We start from the raw sequence: 19,233 nt of genomic DNA, 5'->3' as shown, positions 1-19,233 counted from the left end.
TTTATTATAAACATATGCACCAGTGTTTATAAAGTACGTATAATTATATTTCAGGAAAACTAGCAGAATTTATCTTTTTTTTTTTTTAAGCACTGCTAAAAAGTTTAAGTACTTGATGCATCAAAAACAGCATAGAGAAAATGCATGGCAGCTTAAGATACCTCTGGTGCCACAAAGTTTGCGGTGTAGCACGGAGTCAGAAGTAGTCCATTTTCTCCTCGAAGTTGTTTTGCAAATCCAAAATCACAAATCCTGATAGAATCAGCATTATTTGAATCATCCATGTATAAAATATTACTAGGTTTAAGGTCTCGATGCACTACCTTTAAACAAAGAAATTTTAAAATCCATCATTTAGAAGTTGCATGTACATTTGTTTGTATGTAATTTGCAATTTATAAAAGCTATTCTCTAGATTAATATACTTATTAACAGTTCTATACAATTACATAACTTTAAAGTAACAAAAATTCTGGCTCAAGTAATGTCATAAAAAAGCCTACTGGCTCATAATGCAACTGGAACTAACACAACCATTTGCCAAAAAGCCTAAAAGAACAAGTATCTGCTGTTTCATAAACTGTAAAAGTAGAGTCAAAAGGACTTGCCAGAATAACAGGATGAGTTGTTTATATTGTTCACCTTTGTCATAAAATACTCAGAAATCTTCTTCCTTTCTGCCATAAAACCAAGCCAAGCAAAGCACATAACAAAAGGCATTTGTTAATTCCAGGAAATGTGAAAGAAGCTACGTCATAGAAGAAATCACTCACTCCTTGGCAGTGCAGGTAGTCCACAGTCTTAGTTATAGTGTATAACACAGCGCTAGCCTCTCGTTCTGAGAAGAACTTCTGTCTGAGAATTCGATCAAGCAGCTCTCCTCCTTTCATCAGTTCGGTGACAAGGTATATGAATCTACCATCATCATATACCTGATGAGAAGTTTAACACGTGTATACGTACATAAATACACACATATCTATTAAAAGATCATCTATAATTATACATCCTGATAAATGAAAATTACAGACTAGATTCTTCACCTATTCACATATGAACATCAAGCACAAACAGCAGGGACTGAAAAATTTCATTCTGCAATTCAAGAGCCTTAAAGCATGAAGCATAAGAAAGCTTATGTGTCATTCTGTGAGACATTGAGGTAATCGAATGTTAATTCATGACTCGGAATTAAATATTTTTTTTCAGTCTAGGAACTTCTGTTTTAACAGGAGAGTAGCCCTACCACTCCCTATTGCTCTTCCCTCCCATGGACAAATTTTAGCTGCTGGCACTTTGCATATACAGGACAACATGTAACTGCTTTTTCAGATTACCAACACATTAGCTACTCATTTGAAGTAAGAGGAAATATGACATTTCTAACCTTTACATCATTTCTCACTTCAAGCTAACTAAAAAGCATTTAGAAGAAAATCAGTATCAGGACAATGTCATATTTTGAAATACTCAACACTTTACTATATGTACTGCTCTCCTATTTTACTATGTAAAACAAATTTAATAAATCCCAGTAAACTCCCTACCTCTATATTTACTTATTGACTACTGTGTAATAAGAGGTAGCAGAGAAAAAGAGGTACATACATCCTTTAAAGTAATAATATTTGGATGTTGGCCATAACGCATTAGAATCTCAATTTCTTCTGAGGGATCCCTCTTACTTTTATCAATTATCTGCAAAAAATAACAACAGGAAAAACAACTTGGATAAACGAAGTCTATTTAATAAAGAAAATTTTTTGTATTTGTAGTCTCACTTCAACAACAGAATAAAAAAATTTTCTAGAGTTCATCACTTCTTACTGATCATGAGCAATTGATCATCCAGCTTCACACCTCACTGTTTATTCATTTCTTGCTCTCTCCTTGCTACCAGTTAAAACTGTATCATTAATGCAGTCTATTCTGCTCCAGTGGACAAGGAAATGCAATGGACTGTCTGAAGCATCACTGCTTCCCTGCAGCCCAGCTCCACCCTTGTGGATCTTAATTTTATTTCAGGTGTGCTCAACCATCGTACAATATCTTCAGGCCTCAAGACTGAATTGTAAAGCCAGTTCTTCAAAGCCATAACCTTACCCACAAAAAGAAGAGCTATAGAAGCCAAATACACAATTTAAATTAAGAAAACACTGTTTTTAATTTCTCACAGCATAGAAACAGCTACAGTAACTAGAAAGTTCATGTATTCAAATTCACAAATCTACTGCACAATCATTTCAGAACAGAGACATTTATTCAAAGTACCTTTACAGCAAACTCCATATTTGTAGCTATGTGTATACATCGCTTGCAAACAGAGTAGGAACCAACACCAATATCTTCCTTCAGTTCATATACATCAGTAAACTGTGCGCTGTTTCCATGAAGTTGCTTTAAAAAAACAAACACGTACAAGCTGTCACCTAAAGCAACAAGATGCTCTTTGCCATAATACTGTTTCCAACAGCAAAAGTTTCTTCGGCTTGCCCATGCTTTCTCTTTTGAATTCTGCCTCCAGAAAAACAGCAACTCGCTTTTTCAAATTTCAAAATATCCCCTGGAAGCATTTTAATAATGGACATTTTAATAGTCTCCCCAACAAAAAAAGAACAGACTGTAAACACTAAATATTGGTCAGTCTTTGGCATGTCAAAAAGGTTTCCCAAAAAATAAAATGTTACCTGTACTATTGGCAGTATATTGGTGAGTGGTGATATTTTATGATCTTCTACAGTAGTAGTCGCAACAAAACTAAATCCTTTGAAGAGCTGATGTGCATTCGCACTAGGTGGGACTCCTGGAGAATCTAGTGACATACACATTTGATTAGCATAGCTAAATCCTAGCAAGGCTATTTTTTAGCATTCAGGAGAGATGTTGGAAGACACATTTTGAGGGAACGGAAGCAAACAAGGGCAACATTAGATGTTGAATAAGACTTGAGTCAGTTATCTGTCTTCTCTTATTTTAATAACACACACAAAGCAAGTATTCCTGGGTTCTACCTAAAACTGCAAAACACTGCAGGAACTAATGTATGAATACATGTTTTTAGGAAGAAGTTTACTGAAGCACAACACTATGAGAAAGAAAAAGATCACAGCCTTATGTTCAAGGACTGCATCACAAAGAAGAGTGCCCACAGGTTTTGCTACTTCAGTGGTATATGTGCTGTTGGCAAGGCCCAAGAGAGGCAATACAAGAATGTTCAATTAATGATACTACTGAATAATTAGAACCAAAATTTCCTCAGATTATATTATATGCACCTCTGAATTCACCGTTTGAATTTTCACAGTAAGCGCAGCCTGATAAGTCTGCGTAGCCTATTAGAACCATAGACATTCTCCAAACAAACATGAGAAGTTGTTTTAGAAGTTGGATGCAGCAGTACAGAAAAAAATTCACAAAAGAAAACCTGAAGTGAAACTTGAAGCATACTAAGCAACAAGTGTTTGCAGTTACTGTCTTTGTTTCCAAGGTCAGTTACTTGGAAATTTTCACAGTGCAATAATCTAAGGGATATTTTAAAGATAAATTTTCATAAGCTTCTCAAAACTATTTGAGATGTCTTTGCAACTGACCTAGTAGTACAGGTACCCAGTTCACTGTACATTTTGCCCACCCTTCTCTACCTTTGAATCACTGTTTTCAAAAGTAAAGTCAAATTCAGCATGGGTAGTGAGGGGAACAGCTCAATGAAAAAATTATTATAATACTTGTTTTAAGATTTAATTTTAATAATTATAATAATTAAAAGGCTCAAGAAAGTCACTTAACACAAGTCATTTTCAGTGGAATACTGACCCTAAAAATAATCACTGCACTGCTGCAATCAAATTTAGTGTTAAGTACTTCCCCTCGAACCACTGCAGGTCTGACTTTAAACCATAACTAGAAACCATACATAATTCAGCTGTTAATATTCCTTTTTTTTGTTTTTTTTGTTTGTTGGTGAATCAAAGTTTAGCAGAATATTTCAAAGAATAGGAACCCGCTGAGGAAAACATGCTTCTTCAAAGTACTGGAACCCCATTGCACCCTTTCCTTTTAATTTCATCACTGGCTTTTTCTCTTAGAAAGCTTCTTGTTGTAACATTAATTTGACCCCTCTTGTCCCACAAATCTCACCAATTTATAACCATGCACAACTACCTTTTGGTGTTTTTGCTGTGAATTCTGGATCAAAACAAAAGGTATCCTCTGGCTTTCCAGAAGCAGGTTTAAATGGGGGTTGAATTTCTCTTCTGAACAGTTTCTGAAGTAGAAGGACAAAGTCTTGTAATTAAGAGTGAATGAAACTTCCACGGGTGCTGTAATTTTGCCAAGCTAAAGGGAAAGCAACTCAAATGTTACTGTTTTATTAAAACAGTTTTCTGAAAGAGTGAGTAATGTAGAGCAAGTAGAAAACCACAAATGTGTACAGAAACACTGAGTTACTTTCACATACCTTTGATTTGAAATGCTACGGGAAATGTTACAAGTCAAACAATACACAGCTCTTTTCCCTTATTCTTCTGAATCTGCCTAACCTAGATCCGTACTTGTAAAAATAAAATAGCAGGCTGCTACTTATCACCAGTTCATTCTTGGCTTATTCCAAAGAACATGGAACAGCTATAGCACATCTTACCTTCTATCATCATCTCAGAGCTGGTTCACTGCTGTTTTGTCACCACCCTGAAAAACCCACCCCAAAGGGAAGATATGGAATACAGTCTTTACCTTTCTATTCTGGGTCCCAGACAAAGACCTGTCACGAGTGACAGGTGTGTCCCTCTTGGCAAGGAACTGCCAATTCTCAAAGTTCTATTCCAGGTTTTTTCCTAATGTACTAAACTAAGTCGGGGGGGGGAAGGAAGGGAAAGCAGAACAATGGCTCCTCCATTTTTTCCTCCTTTATTCAACATGCTTTAGAAAAATGTATTGCCCAAGTGATCTCAAATCAGCAATGAGTCCCATTTACGAGAAAATTTCGTGCCAAATGATGTCAAAGCCCCATACAAAGTTCAGGAAGTTCTGAGAACATTTTCTTGGGGTTTCTCTCATCCTTTCAGACCTACTTTTTGCAGTTCTTTTCATTTAATCTTCCTGCACAAGAACACGCAATGTATTTCAATTAAAAAAAAAAAAAAGGGGGGGGGACGACCTGAATTCATCCCAAAGAAATAATGGGATACAATACAGAAGTGGTCATTCAACACTACCATATTGAAATAAATACAAAGCACTGTGAAATAAAAAAGAAAAAAAAAGAAAGAAAGAAAAAAAGAAAAAATAAAGAGTTAGAACTGCAGATCTTTCACACACCCTTGCTGGTATTTATTTCAACATCAGTCCCTTAAAAAACAAAATAGTAGATAATCAAGCCATAATAACACAGCCTTCTCTTACAAAGTGTACTCATAAACAGTGAACTTCTGCTGTTACTAAAAACTCTACTTGCTAATCAGGACCCTATGGCAGACACGGCATAAAGACAGCTAGAAAACCACCTTCTCAGAAGTAAATATGAGAGTCAGGGAAGGATAATGACCACAGCTTTAAAGAGACAGTTGAGCACAGTATTGGCTAGCATTGCCAATAGCCCTGTCAGCACAGCAACATCTTATTTATTGTGTCTATCCTTTTGTAGGCAGTATAGCAAAGGAGTGTTTTCAGAGCAGATTTATTTGATATAGAGCACCTCAGTTTTGAGAATGTTTCTGGGAGACACATCTCAAAAGATTATAGAGAACCGCAGAGGAAAAGCATCAAGGTGCTTGTTAAAAATTTAAGCAGGCAGTCATGAACTTCTACAACTTCTGATCATGTCAGAGCACCAGAGTCAATACTTCCAACTGTGAATGGAATATGACTGATAAAATAGCAATGTGCTGTGGCTAACTAGAGAGAAGTCAAAGAGAATTATAGTCACAGTGAGTTCTTGTGCCCTGAATGGAAGCACTAGATGGACACTTACTAAAGAAAAGGATTCTTGCACATAGGGAAAACCAGCATCCTCTCCCAACTACAAATGCTCTAACAAACAATTTAAGCTTTAGAATGCTGCTACTCTTAATTATTTAAAAAGTAAACGTACAATTTATAATTAATACTCTCTATACCACAAACACTACAGCTCCAGGTGCCAAGTAAGATTATAGTAGAAGCCAGAACTAAGTCAGCAGTACTGCAGTGTTTATTGCACCCTATTCAGATGCAAATACTTATATGCCACAACACACAGAAAAATTAAAAACAGTCTTATCATTCAGATAATTTTGTACGTACATTCCAGTCAACAGTAGAAAAAAAAGGATGTCTCTTGATTTCTTCAACTCCATCTGAACCAGCTCCTAAACAAAGAAAATACTGTATTTAAAACACTTAGGTAAGGTCTTTGAAGAAGATTGCACTAAAAATTAGTTCATTTCTAAAAATTTTGCACAGACATGGTTATTTGAGGGAATTGTAAATACAGAAATATTCCAAGGATATAAAATACTCAATTAAGTAGTGTATACCTCATCACGGAGGCAAACAGAGTACAAGAAGCCCATAAATACAGAGTGTCAATATTCTTTGCTCTGACACTGTCAAAGCTTTGGCTCACTGCTAACAGTCACTGGTCCAAGAAAGTAATCATTCATTAGCCAAACCCAGGCAGTCATGATCCAAGCTAACAAGAAATGGTATCTAAACCCAAATCTTACTGACCATCTGGAGGTTGAGAGTCTCTAGCAACTACTTTCTGTAAATAATCAACTCAGCCCAACTACTTTTATTTCAAAGATCCAAATAAATGAACCAACCTAATCTATTTGATGGGTTCCTTTTAAACAACATCCTCAGAAGACTTTGTGCTTCAGGGCTGAGGAACTGAGGCATTCCAAGTTTTGCTCTAAAAGAAAACAGAGAACAAGTAAGAAGAAGAAACATAACCTACTAAAAATTGTCTACATATACTTCATTGCACAATTTGATGTATCAAAGATCTACTCCAAAGTCATGTAGAGTGTACACATTTAACTCATCAGCTTTTAAGTTTCACGAGTGGTTTAAAAAAAAAAAAAAAAACAAAAAACCCCAAACAAACAAAACCTAAAACAAACAACCCCCCCCCCCCAAACAAAAACACACCAGATCAAAAACCTCAAACCCCACCCAAGCCCCCAAACCCAGCTTTATGCTAAAATAGAATAAAACAATTATCTCAGGAATACATAAGTATTTTCATAGATACCTTCATTTCACCAGGAAGTTACCACCAAAATACCTCTAACAGAATCAAGGCCAGAAGAGACTCACAAAGACATCATATAAAAGCTTACTGACTTTACCAAGCTTACTTTATGAAAACAATTATGCTAAGGCAAGAACTTTTTCTGCAGAACTATAGCATCACTTGGAGCTCCAAGTGAGGCTAGAGATCTAATCCATCCACTTTCACAGGTATACCACTATAAACTCATACCCAGGGTAAGTTCGAGCTGCCGTATGTCGCCAAGAACAGAGCTTCCCTCTCACCCCCTTCCCTGACCACCATCCCCTCCAAAGGCCCAAGGCTCTGCATGTGGTCTAAAGGAAATTCTTTGTTAGCTAAGCACAAATAAAGACAAGAACATATTTGCCCAACAACTTCACTTACTAATCACCAGTTTACCCCGTCTGTCTTGTTAGACAGCTTCTGTTGTAACCAAGGTAATTTAATATGAAAAATGTGAGCACATAAGCGCACTCTCCATATATACATACACAAAGCAACATCTGATTCACTATTGCTTACAAAATAAGGTATGTTGTAACAGTAGCAAGAGAGTATTAACACCAACATGAGTGGTAAATAATGCTGGTCTAATTCACTGTACTGTTTTTATCTTTATTATACACCTACAATGAAAATACAAAGTCACCACTAAGATTTTAATTCCTGTAGATACTTAATAGTATTTGCATGCTCTGGGATCTAAACCTTATTGGGGCAGGGAGGAGGGGGCACAGCACTGCCTTTTTTTGTTCTTGTTCTAGCTTAATGCTCTTCAAGGACAAGGAGTTATAACAAGCTGTTAAAACATGTTTAAAAATTACATTTTCTGACTTTCCAAAAAGTAAGAAGATATACTTACTTCAGTATCATATTCATAGTTTCATTTCGATCTTTACCTTGAAATGGTAGTGTACCAGTAAGCATTTCAAACTGAAAAGAACAAATGTTAATCTAAATCAACACCACTTCCCCCAATTGCTCAAACAAAGTGTTAAGTACTATACTCTTCCCTATCACTACATTAGACATACTGGCTTGAGCTTTTAAAAAATTACCAAAAAAGTTCACAAATCTAAAATTTTGTTTTCATTGGCAGTTTACATGATAACAACAGTGGCAAGTGTAATGTAATGATGACGCAGGAATACTTTACATCCATAAGCTACTTAAAGTAATAAAATCCCCTCCATACCTAAGTTTTAGATATTGCCATACTCTGAAAACAGCAAGAAAAATAAATTCTAAACCAGTACTTCACTTTTTATGTCAAAATGCTCTAACATCATAGCAAAGGCATAAGTGCTAGCGGTTACTGGCTTATTTCACTACTCCACTCCAGTATTCATTCAATAGGCTTACTCTTACAAAAACGTAATTAATATTCCACCAAACCAAGTCTTCAGTTTTTCTTTAACTATCAAGTAACATGCGAAATGAATATAGAAACTAAAGTTTCAGACTGACTACAACTGTTCTAAATGACCAGTGGACTACACATATGATTTTTATGGTTCCTGATAAGCACTCCTTTACAGGGCTAAGGAAGTGAACAGTAAATTTTATTCAGATTGGTTGCTATTTCAGTAGCAAGTCAGTTGTTGAATTCTCTCTTCCCCTTACCCAAGCATTCATAATTAGATCTGGACAAGCTTATTCTAACTACATCATTTCACATTCATTTCGACATACGCAGTGTATTTGTGACCTTAAGCAAGGTAAGCAGTGAAGCATACAGTACCATGAGAACACCAAAGGACCACCAGTCAGCACTCTGGTTGTGCCCTCGCCTGTTTACTACTTCAGGTGCCATGTATTCTACAGTACCACAGAAAGAATAGGCCTTCTTCTCTTGATCTACTGATTCTTTGCTGAGTCCAAAGTCTACAACAACAGCATTACAAGAATATAGCCAGTAAAGAACTTTAGAAAAAAACAATACTGTACATGGTATTTCATAATCAAAGTGTTGACAGCTTTTGTTTGTTTGCTTTCAGGAATATTATGCAATTATCCTAGCTCTTCATGAAACAAGAAACTGCAGATATCTAGAGATACTGCAGACATTTAGTATACTACATACCACCAGAACCATTCTATAAGTCATATTAAACTGATGATTAGCCACCAATATTGCTATACAAAATAACTCATTTGAAATATTACACATTTAGAGCCTTAAGTAATCAAAAGTTCTCATTTTTTCTGTTTACTGCCTGCTTTATTCACATAAAAAATTGGATAAAAGTAACAATGAGTTTCAAAGAGAACGCAGTCTGCATGGTCTAGTATTACTGAATGATGAATAAATAAAATCAGACTAAAAATATTGTCGTTATATAAGATAACATGGTTCTGCAACCTGACTCAAGTTCAGTAGAGACTTATGTGTCTGCTCACTTTATTCCCAGAATACTTTTTTCTCCCAGTTTGAACAGTGCCATCGAATATACAAGTCCTTGATATTAGCCCAACTCTCAAGACAAGGCTCTCAAGCGTCCCCTTTTAAAAAGGGGAAATGATTGCTAATCAATAATCCCATTCATTATTCTTTCCAGTTTCAGAAGGAAGTGAGAATTTTAGGATTGAATTGTATTTAAACACATCATGCAGAATTTTAGAAATTATGCATTTTACAAACATGATTTCCATCAAGTCCTTCAGAGTTTAAAAAAACCTTCATTTTCTCTTGGAATCTAATAGCAGTATCTATAGATCAAAATACATAATGAAATTTTTAATACAAGAGCATCACCTTAAATGCAATTGTAAGCTTTCAGAAATTCATAGTAATTTGGTTTTCAAATAGTCAGTCTTTTGTATATATCATTTCCTAGAACATATGTATTTTAATTGTTCCTCAAAGCATGTTTCTGCAATTTTGTATGCATTTAAAAGTGATAATGCAGAAACACACACACAGAAAAAAAAGAAAAAAGGAGTAGCATTTCAGAAGTCTTATTGTGCACTAAAATTTTTTTACACCGAAAGCATGTCTGCTCCCTTTTATAAGTCTCACAGTCAGCAACTTTAGCCTGTGTCTGTAAGCTCTTGATCTTCAGTTAAAAGGCATTTCACAGTAAATCTCGATACAGCTCACTGTCTAATCTGAATAGTGGATAGTTTTAGTCACTAACATACCACCACCTGAACTAAAGCTCCCTTAAAAAAACCCACATTCAATGTCTGGGTTTGTATTTTCAACTACATTTCTTCTATTTTAACCACAGCAAATAGTATCTGCACTTTACAGCAATATTGCTGCTAACACTGCAACTTGATCTATGCACATATTACTCAACATGAAAACTAACTTCAGTGGAACCTGCATGGACATCAGGATCTGATAAATGACCAAAACCATCAGACACAATGACTATCTAAAATACTTCAATAAAAGTACTTAATACTATATAAAGAATCACTATGTAGGGAAGGGATACAGGTTTATTATAAAAAGTCTAATAAAAAATTTTCTAAACAGCTAAACACTGACTCACACATACTCCAGCCATCATTATACCTATATTAAGCTTATAACTAAAAGCTTATACAGAAATATGTCCAGAAAGTGCTGTACTAATAAGTGTTACCTACCTGTTAACTTGATATGTCCTGCTTCATCAAGCAAAATGCTGAAAATTAAAATTCACATTCACCAATACACATAAAGAGGAATGTTTACATATAACATTTAAAATATAACAGTTAACAATTTTGATCTCCAACTTCTGTTATTAATTTAACAAACCAATATTATTTCATTTAATCACAGATATTTTTTACATTTTATGTTTGTTTACATAGTCTAACAAAAATATTTTTAATTTGTTACATCACTATAATGGAAAATGCAAAGCAACAAGCGAAATACACATAATAGTGGTAAAATACATTTTACTTTACTTTTCTGGCTTCAGGTCCCTGTATACAATTCCCAAGCTGTGAAGGTGATCCAAAGCAAGGGCCAGTTCTGCGAGGTAGAATTTCACATCTTCCTCTGTAAACATAACCTAATAAGAACTGTATAGATTTACCTTCTGATCTTGTCTTCAGTTTTTAAAACTGCAATCTAAAAAATACTTCTGTCTGCCTAATTTCCAGAATAAGTTTTAGAAGTACCTTAAGAACTCGTAATTCATTAATTCACCTAACAGAAATTATATAATAATATAGGCTAATCATCAAGTATACAAAAGAACTACCTGCAATACTTAAACAAAAACATCAGCAGTTACTGCAGAGCATGAGCTAACTTTTAATGTAATAAATTTGTTTTATTTGGTGTTACTGACCACCAGCAGTCTTTCTGCCACAATCCTATACAGACTGTTTCCACTGCATCACAAAATTTAGTATATGACTGCTGTATTGGGTGACTGCCTCTGTCAACTCACATTAACAATATTTAGGAAAAAAAAAAGGAGAAATAATTTAGGAAAAGTATGCAAAATAAGACACTTTGGTGAAAATAACAATGACATGAAAATCTGCAGTGGGAGTTGAAGAACCTACTCTGCTCTTCTTAGGAAAAGAAATTTGAAGAACCCTAGTGAGATACTGAAAAACTGACTGACATTGCGTATAAAGCATTTGAGAGATGCATTCCTATCCTAAATACTCAACAGGTTGCTTCTAATTTCATATAGAAGAATCATACCTGCTTTGGCTCTTGTCATGTTCTACCAATTACTGGAAAATCTAGTAATCTTTAAATTACTGGAATTGAATTTGAGGTTTAAGTGAACTACTCCCTTATTTGTTGAAAACAACAGGAACAAGGAGAACAGCCATCTCAACTGCACAGTAGATAGCTAACAAGACTCAAATTAAGGTAACTGGGCTTAGTGATTTAGTAGTACACTGATCTGTACTTTGAATTGCACATATGTAATCTGTTCTACTGGCAACAGAAATACTCCTAATTTCCATAATGATAGGTATTAATGTTGTATGAATAATAAAGCTGTTACACTACACAAAGTTTCACCTTGATTTTTTAAAGAGCAATGTGGGTACTGTTTTTCATCTATATCCAAAAGAGCAAGAGGAAACCTTGGATATCATTACTCCTTGGAGTAGCCAAAATGCAAATCTCAGAATGCGGTGATGCTAAATGGTAATCTACAATCTCCCAATAATAATTTCATTTAAAACTGCTTTCTGTGTCAACAAACACGATGCAAGTCAACTTCATTAAATGTTACCAATGAAAACTTCATTATATACTCATTTCACTTCCACAGCTGGAACTTTCAGGCCCACGTTGGAACTTAAACACCAACAAAAGTATTCTAATAACCTCATACTAAATCCAATTCATTTAAAATAATCCTTGTGTGGAAAGTACGAAATGCCATGGGGAATTTACCGTCATGTGTATTGTCCACCGTCTTTGTTTTACCATGTACTTTTGAAAATACCGTGTCTTCTGACCAGAAAATAAAAAGGCCTGACTTTTTTTCTTTTCTATATACACAGTAAGTGTTTAAAAGCCATCATAGAAGGTAACTGAAGTCTTCCAAAAACATGTAGAGACTTAACAGTAAGAAAATTTGACAATTACTACTTCTTTATTCCCAAAGGGAATACATACCTCTTTTAACCACCTAGCTAGTGTTACTATGGATAGACTTGCATCCCTTTCTTAAGAATGTTACATACTCGGTAATCCCAGCTGTGTTAGTGCAAGAGAATAGTTCTTCCTGCTATACCAGAATTTCCTCTATAATTAGACATCCTATATTCAAAGCAGAGATTGACCTCTTTCCTACCTACTGTTCCAATAACCCTTTACAAGTCGGTCGGTTTAAGCTTTTAACCTCCATTTTAGCCTCCGGGTTAATTAATTTTGAGCTCAATTCTTAGACATGATCACTGTTTTAACCAAGGTCAGCTTTTTATTAAAAAGGGAAACAAAACCCCCTTTAAATTTTTCCTTCTCTTCTGCCTGTTCCTAAAGTAAAGCTTTATTTTTACAAAAAGCACATGGGGAAAAAACTAGCTCATGGCCTTACATACTGGGGATACAACAGCTTCCTTCGTGTCATGAAAAAAATCAGTCACATACACAGTTTTCTCATTTAAGAAAGTGTCTTTTCCGATGCATTAGCAATATTAAGTGTATTTACACTGGTGAAAACACTGAAAAGCTCTCTTACTGTGAAGTTTTTGGGAAATTGCCATTAAAAATTTAGACCTTTATGAAAGGCTTGCAGAGAGAAAATAAAAATCTTATAAACATGTTCATAATACTTAAGGTAACATATAATAAATAATGCATGAAAAATATTTTTAAAAAAATAGTAACAGGTTGCATCATATTCCCTCCTCTGAAGCTCGCTCTCCAGAAAACAAAAATAGAAATGAAAAATTAAAGTTCCAGTTGCATGCCAGTGTTAGATGAAGGGGAGCGGTCTCAAAAATACTCACTGTTCACACTTTGTGTGAGATTAAGCGTTAGGATTTGTATTACAGCATTATGAAATTTTACAATGCAGCAGAAAAGTCTCACAGATGCAGAATTCCAGGAGCACCTAAGCTGACTAGGAGCATAAGAACTATACATCCCCTTTTTTGCTAAATCTTGATTTACTTCAGTTTGGTTTCCAAGCAACAAAACATTTTTAGACAAAAGAACTGTACTTTGCAAATACCAAATTAAGACTTAGGCCACTAATCAATACACACTCATGTTTCTTAAGGTTATAGAATATATTCTAGAGTAAGTAAGGGAAGCCCAACTAAGTTATTAAAAACTTGACTATGACAGGAAATATGGGGGAAACAGCTACAGAAGACAATCCTATACTGACAAAAAACCACCTGTCTAACACTGAGTGGAGATAAAATTTTAGGAACTTACCTCTTTGGATAATCGCGTGAATACATCTCCTCCCCTGAGAAAATCCAATATTAAATATAGCTTCCCTTCAGTCTGAAAGGCTTTAAAAAAAATTAAAAAAAAAAATCAATAGTTCTGTGACAAAGATAATCTACAAAACAGATCTGAATGCTTTTACAACTTGGAAGTTTCAAATGAAAGGCAATACTTTTGTAATGGAACTGAAATAATTCAGCAGCACATGAGGTAATTTATTGAATGATTACTTGCTTCTTCACAGCAGATAACCTCAGTCATAAGAGATCATTAAAATACTGTTCTTTTATTTCTCCTTTGTCAAACAGGAAAACAACAAGTATGAGAATTACTGTGTTTTGGTTTTACTCAATGAAAAGTAAAACAAAAAAAATCCTCTGCAAATCTTTAAAGATTTCCTGGAAAATTCTTACATTTCAAAAGGACTTAACCGAAAAACTTTTATATACATGTGTAGTTACGTTCTGTTTTTAGTCTTGGGATTTAAACTTGCAAGAACCTAATTTGGGCACTAAAATGGACACTACAAAACCGAGAAAAAACACGATCAGCTATGCCTTCAAGTATTGAAAGAAACTGTAGCAAAAAAAATACCAACCATAGTGCAGTTTGACGATAAATGGATGATTTACTTCTACTAATATATCTCTCTCCATTTTTGTACGAACTCTATCACGAACTGAGGGGAAAAAAAAAGAAAAAAGACTAGTATGAAACAAATGTATTTGGTATAATACAAATGGAGCAGAAATTAGCATACGGAAAGCCATTGCTGTCTAAAGAAGTACTTTTCCTTGTTACCTTATTTAAGTCTCCCACAAAACACGTACTTTCAGACAGCAAAACTCTATTTTGTTTCTTACCTGCCCCAGCTTCCTTATTTTTTTTTTTTTTTCCCCAACACATCCCAATATTTTGGGATAAACCATAGTCCTTTCAAGAAAAAAGCTCACATCCACACTTCCAGACAGCTAACTTCAACCTCCGAATTAACTAACTGTACTGAATATATATTTTCTGTCTTTTAAGATTACTTTTTCCTCTTCAACTAGTAACAGACCCTATTTACACACAGTGGACTTACATCCATTAAAGTGCCTTCTGAAAGCCAAAACATTAATTTAGCTTGCTATGGCACCTATAACAAGGGAATAAGTTAACAATTCTAACCACAGTAGAGTTCTAACTTGACAAAAGACAAAAGGAAAATTGTTTATGAAATTAATTTGTTTTAATGTAATGAAAAGGCTAAACAGAATTAAATAATGCAATTTTAAACTTTGACAGCTATCTGTCCGGATTTAAAATAATTCTTAAACATGAACTTCTATAAGTTACTCTATAAAAAAAGGTACTTTCAGAGTAGAGCTATGAACTCACTGAAAAAAATTTAAGATTAAAAAAAAGATTTTAAAAAGAAGTATTTACGAGAGTCATTTAAGAGATGCAGGTGCACCGAAAACCATTTTCTAAAGTTCCAATTCAAAAGACACACGTACCTTTTAAAGAAGCTTTTTTCAATACTTTCATTGCATAAAGCTGCCCAGCATCAGGACCGATTATTTTCCGTACGAGGAAGACCTGGTAATATAACCACCACTTTTAAAATTACTGCTAAAAATATTTTATGTAAATCCAACAAAAAAACATTACTATGTCTTTACTTTTAACTTCATTAATACAGACTGCGAGTCTGTATTCTACAGAAGCCAAAGGGAGATCCCTGGGAAGTATGAACTGGAGAGAGAAAACAAACACCATGAAGGGCACATCCCTAGTCCCATCCCATTCCTCAAAAACTCCGAGGAATGAAAAGATGCTAAATATTCATAGTAAGTCTTTTTGCAAGCAAAAGCAAGCTTAGTAATCGAATAAGCAACTATCACAAACCTCCTATTAATTTCAGGCAGCTTTCAGTGTTCTTTCCTAAGTACACATCTTTAAAGGAAGGACAAAATTGCATTCCCTTAATCAGATTAGAGCTACATGCACCACCAAGCTCTCTGAAGTATTCAGATTGGTCATAAACTATACATTCTTTCCTATAGCAAGCTGTTTAAATAAGTACTTACCAAGTAAGTACTTACATAAATGTGTGTGTTTATATTACTTTCTTGGAGAATGACAATTCTGCCTGGTCTGCCACCTCCTAAGAGATTTTTGAGGTTTAAGACCCAAGTCTCAAATATGTAACAGGCTATATTAATGAATTCTGTAAGAGTGGCGAGACGAAAGCAAGGAAACCTCACCATTTAAGATCAAAGCACCCCTTCCCTCTGGAATAGCAACTCCAACAGGTTTTTCTACTCTTTCCTTTCCAGACGAGTTTTAAAGATAGATGATATATAACTTGATACTAAGAAAAGCATAATATTAGATAGAATAATGCAGTACAAATACATGTACCTCTACTGACTAATATTCTAACTACTAGGTCTTTCAATTTACAAAACAGTTTGGTATGTGCTCCTGTTTCCAAGTTGTTGTTCTTATAATAGCAATTATTAGTTATGAGGAATGTTTGTACTGCAAAAAAAAAAAAAAAAGTACAAGTCACAAGAGAATGCCAAGAGCTACCCGAAACTGCCTCTCTGATCTTAGCTTATTCAGATTTTCATTAACACTAGATTTATTTACATATACACTTTGTTAGAAATTACTTAGAAATTGTTAAAAAAAGATCAAATACTCATCAACTTTTCCATTCTAGAATCAGAAATTCATACGCTGTCACTGACTAAATTGTACAGGGTTGGGGTTGTTTTTATTTAAGCTCTGGTTCGATGAAAAAAGTCATCATGTTTCAAGGTTATTGGGCTTTTTGTTTTAAGTTTTGCCCAATGATCAACCTACTCTCAATGTTGATGCTCAAATAGTAAAGGGAGTAATTCAAACACCAGCAAATAAAAAACATCTGTAGATTAATACACTCAGTTACAAAAGTAAAATATTACTAAGCATGTACAAATATTTTAGTGCTTAATAACTAGCAGCTTGTAAGAATGTAAGGAATTCATGTACAAGTTACAAATTCTAGCTAACAAGGACCAAAATAGTTGCCACTGAAAACTACTCAAGCACCAGCTATTTAATTTGCAGACAAAGTCTCCCTAATCCCACATCTTGCAGAGATGCAATGGTCAATTGTTCAATTGTAAAGCACAATCAAGATGGACACATACTGCGCAAAGCGATTCACCTAAGTGAATCGAAGACCATTTTCACCAGACTGGGTGCTGAAACCTCAGAATGCTATCAAAGGCTGAAGAGAGAAACTCGGTAATGGACACGAGGTTTAACCCTTCATTTCTGTGAAGCTGCGTTAAATCCTGCACAGATGCCAAAAAAACCCACATAGAGAATGGGCTGTAGCACTATACCAGGCTAGAGCAAACAAACCTTGTGTTTGCTAAACCCCAAGGGAGATCCCTGGGAAGTACGAACTGGAGAGAGAAAACAAACACCATGAAGGCAACAGCCATTGATCTTCATTGTTTGTTTTCTCTTTTCAATAGAAAGCAACAAATATTAGATAAAAAGAGCTCCGCTCAGGTGTGCAACAGTCACCATCCAATTCTTAAAGCTGGTGTCTGAACCAAGTACTGCCAGGTTTCAAAAGCTCTAAAACAGACATCTCACCAAGCTGGTGGGATTCTGAGCAAGAGCGTTCCTTAGGCTGTCAGAAGTCTGAACTCTGTGAAGTAAGAATCTGTCTGAGTCAGGGCTAAGATGTCCACACCAGATGTGCTGAACCCTAAGATAGCTTAAGACATCTCAAGTCAAGAGTAATAAATGCATGGAGCCTTTTAGGCTCCATGAGAAGTGTATGAGGGAATCGGCAACCAACATTACCAGATAAAGAAACATTTCTTAAGCTGTAAAACATTAAGAAATATTTTAAAGTCTATTTTCTAAACTATCACTTATTCACAGAATGCCTTCCTAATGTCCAGGGTTTTCCTCCCCTGCCTCTCATACAACTCTATGCAGAGATTTGTTCCTGCCATGAGATAGACAAAATCAGCAGAAGAACAGGAAATGGAAACACATGTAAAGCTGATTGTCTACTTTTTATGTGTTGCAAAAGATGTAGTTTAAGAGTCTGGTTTTAAAAAATAAATTAGCTTCTTATACACTAGGATTAATATTTCAACTACTGTGTTTCAAACTAGTGACTGAGACATTTGATTTTTAATTTCATTTCTGCAATGTGACACCAAGTGGCACATTACAAAAAGAAATTATTGTAACAAAAAAATTGCCATATTTCTTCTATATGCTATTTGAATAATTGTTCGCTTACTGTCTTTTAGCTGTAGATCACTTAAATACAGCAAAATAAAAAACCTGAAACACCTTTCCCCGATTATTTACTTTATTGTTACTTTGGTTCAAGTTCTAAACTACCACTATCATTCTTCTGTATCTACATCAATACAGATTTCGTATATTGAAAAAAGTCGTTCACAGCATGTCAAGTACCATCATTAAAAGACAAATCACCAACTCCTCCAGAAGTGTCTATCGATGTCTATTACACCACTGGTGCCTCCCAAGCATCAACCTAAGCTACAGAAGATATGAGGCAACCTATATAGAACAGAGATATTGTTCATTCTGATTCCTCACTAGATGCTGCAATAAATAAAGACTTGAGGCAGTTGAAAACACTATTATTTTATTTCAAATAGCCATGGTATTAGGCAAACAGAGCTTGTCAACACCAGCGCTGTTGCATAAAACCCACCCCTAACTCTCTAACCCAACTGGTAAAATCCCTTGACGTCGGTGCCATTGTTCCCATGAAGCTGCAGATGCCACTCCAGATGAACCACAAACATGCCTCTCTGTCCAGTTAAAGCAAATGGTAACTTTCCATGGCAGACCTCCTAAAATTTGCTACTGACTGACCATTCTGCCTAGAGACTGAGTCTGTTGCCTCTGCATCTGATACGATTTTATGTCCTGCTACAAACAGTGCTCCCTTGGCACCACAACAAGGTTTGGAAAAAAAATGAAATTTGTCACTATCTTTTCAAACATTCCCAGCAACTCTGCTACAGCACTATCTTTCTTGAATGTCTGGACAGGTCTGTGGAAA

General features: G+C 35.1%; 1 protein-coding gene across 3 annotated transcripts in view; it reads right to left on the bottom strand.

The window, feature by feature from the left end:
* Positions 1 to 19,233, bottom strand: part of RPS6KA6 (ribosomal protein S6 kinase A6) — a 44,779-nt gene that overhangs the window by 10,958 nt on the left and 14,588 nt on the right. For all 3 annotated transcript variants that reach the window (XM_052813457.1, XM_052813455.1, XM_052813454.1), the window contains 15 exons: positions 15,632 to 15,713; positions 14,731 to 14,811; positions 14,118 to 14,197; positions 11,159 to 11,265; positions 10,850 to 10,887; positions 8,994 to 9,136; positions 8,115 to 8,185; positions 6,801 to 6,889; positions 6,280 to 6,344; positions 4,162 to 4,264; positions 2,688 to 2,812; positions 2,272 to 2,397; positions 1,609 to 1,698; positions 774 to 932; positions 162 to 323 (listed from right to left, as the gene is read on the bottom strand). In XM_052813457.1, coding sequence (XP_052669417.1) covers positions 162 to 323; positions 774 to 932; positions 1,609 to 1,698; positions 2,272 to 2,397; positions 2,688 to 2,812; positions 4,162 to 4,264; positions 6,280 to 6,344; positions 6,801 to 6,889; positions 8,115 to 8,185; positions 8,994 to 9,136; positions 10,850 to 10,887; positions 11,159 to 11,265; positions 14,118 to 14,197; positions 14,731 to 14,811; positions 15,632 to 15,713 — 1,521 coding nt within the window. The remainder of the gene's footprint in view (positions 1 to 161; positions 324 to 773; positions 933 to 1,608; positions 1,699 to 2,271; positions 2,398 to 2,687; positions 2,813 to 4,161; positions 4,265 to 6,279; positions 6,345 to 6,800; positions 6,890 to 8,114; positions 8,186 to 8,993; positions 9,137 to 10,849; positions 10,888 to 11,158; positions 11,266 to 14,117; positions 14,198 to 14,730; positions 14,812 to 15,631; positions 15,714 to 19,233) is intronic.

This window comes from Harpia harpyja, chromosome 18, assembly GCF_026419915.1.
Source record: "Harpia harpyja isolate bHarHar1 chromosome 18, bHarHar1 primary haplotype, whole genome shotgun sequence".
In the NCBI taxonomy this organism is placed as follows: Eukaryota; Metazoa; Chordata; class Aves; order Accipitriformes; family Accipitridae; genus Harpia; species Harpia harpyja.
Note: the sequence above shows the minus strand (reverse complement) of the source record. Positions and strands in the feature narration are given on the sequence as shown.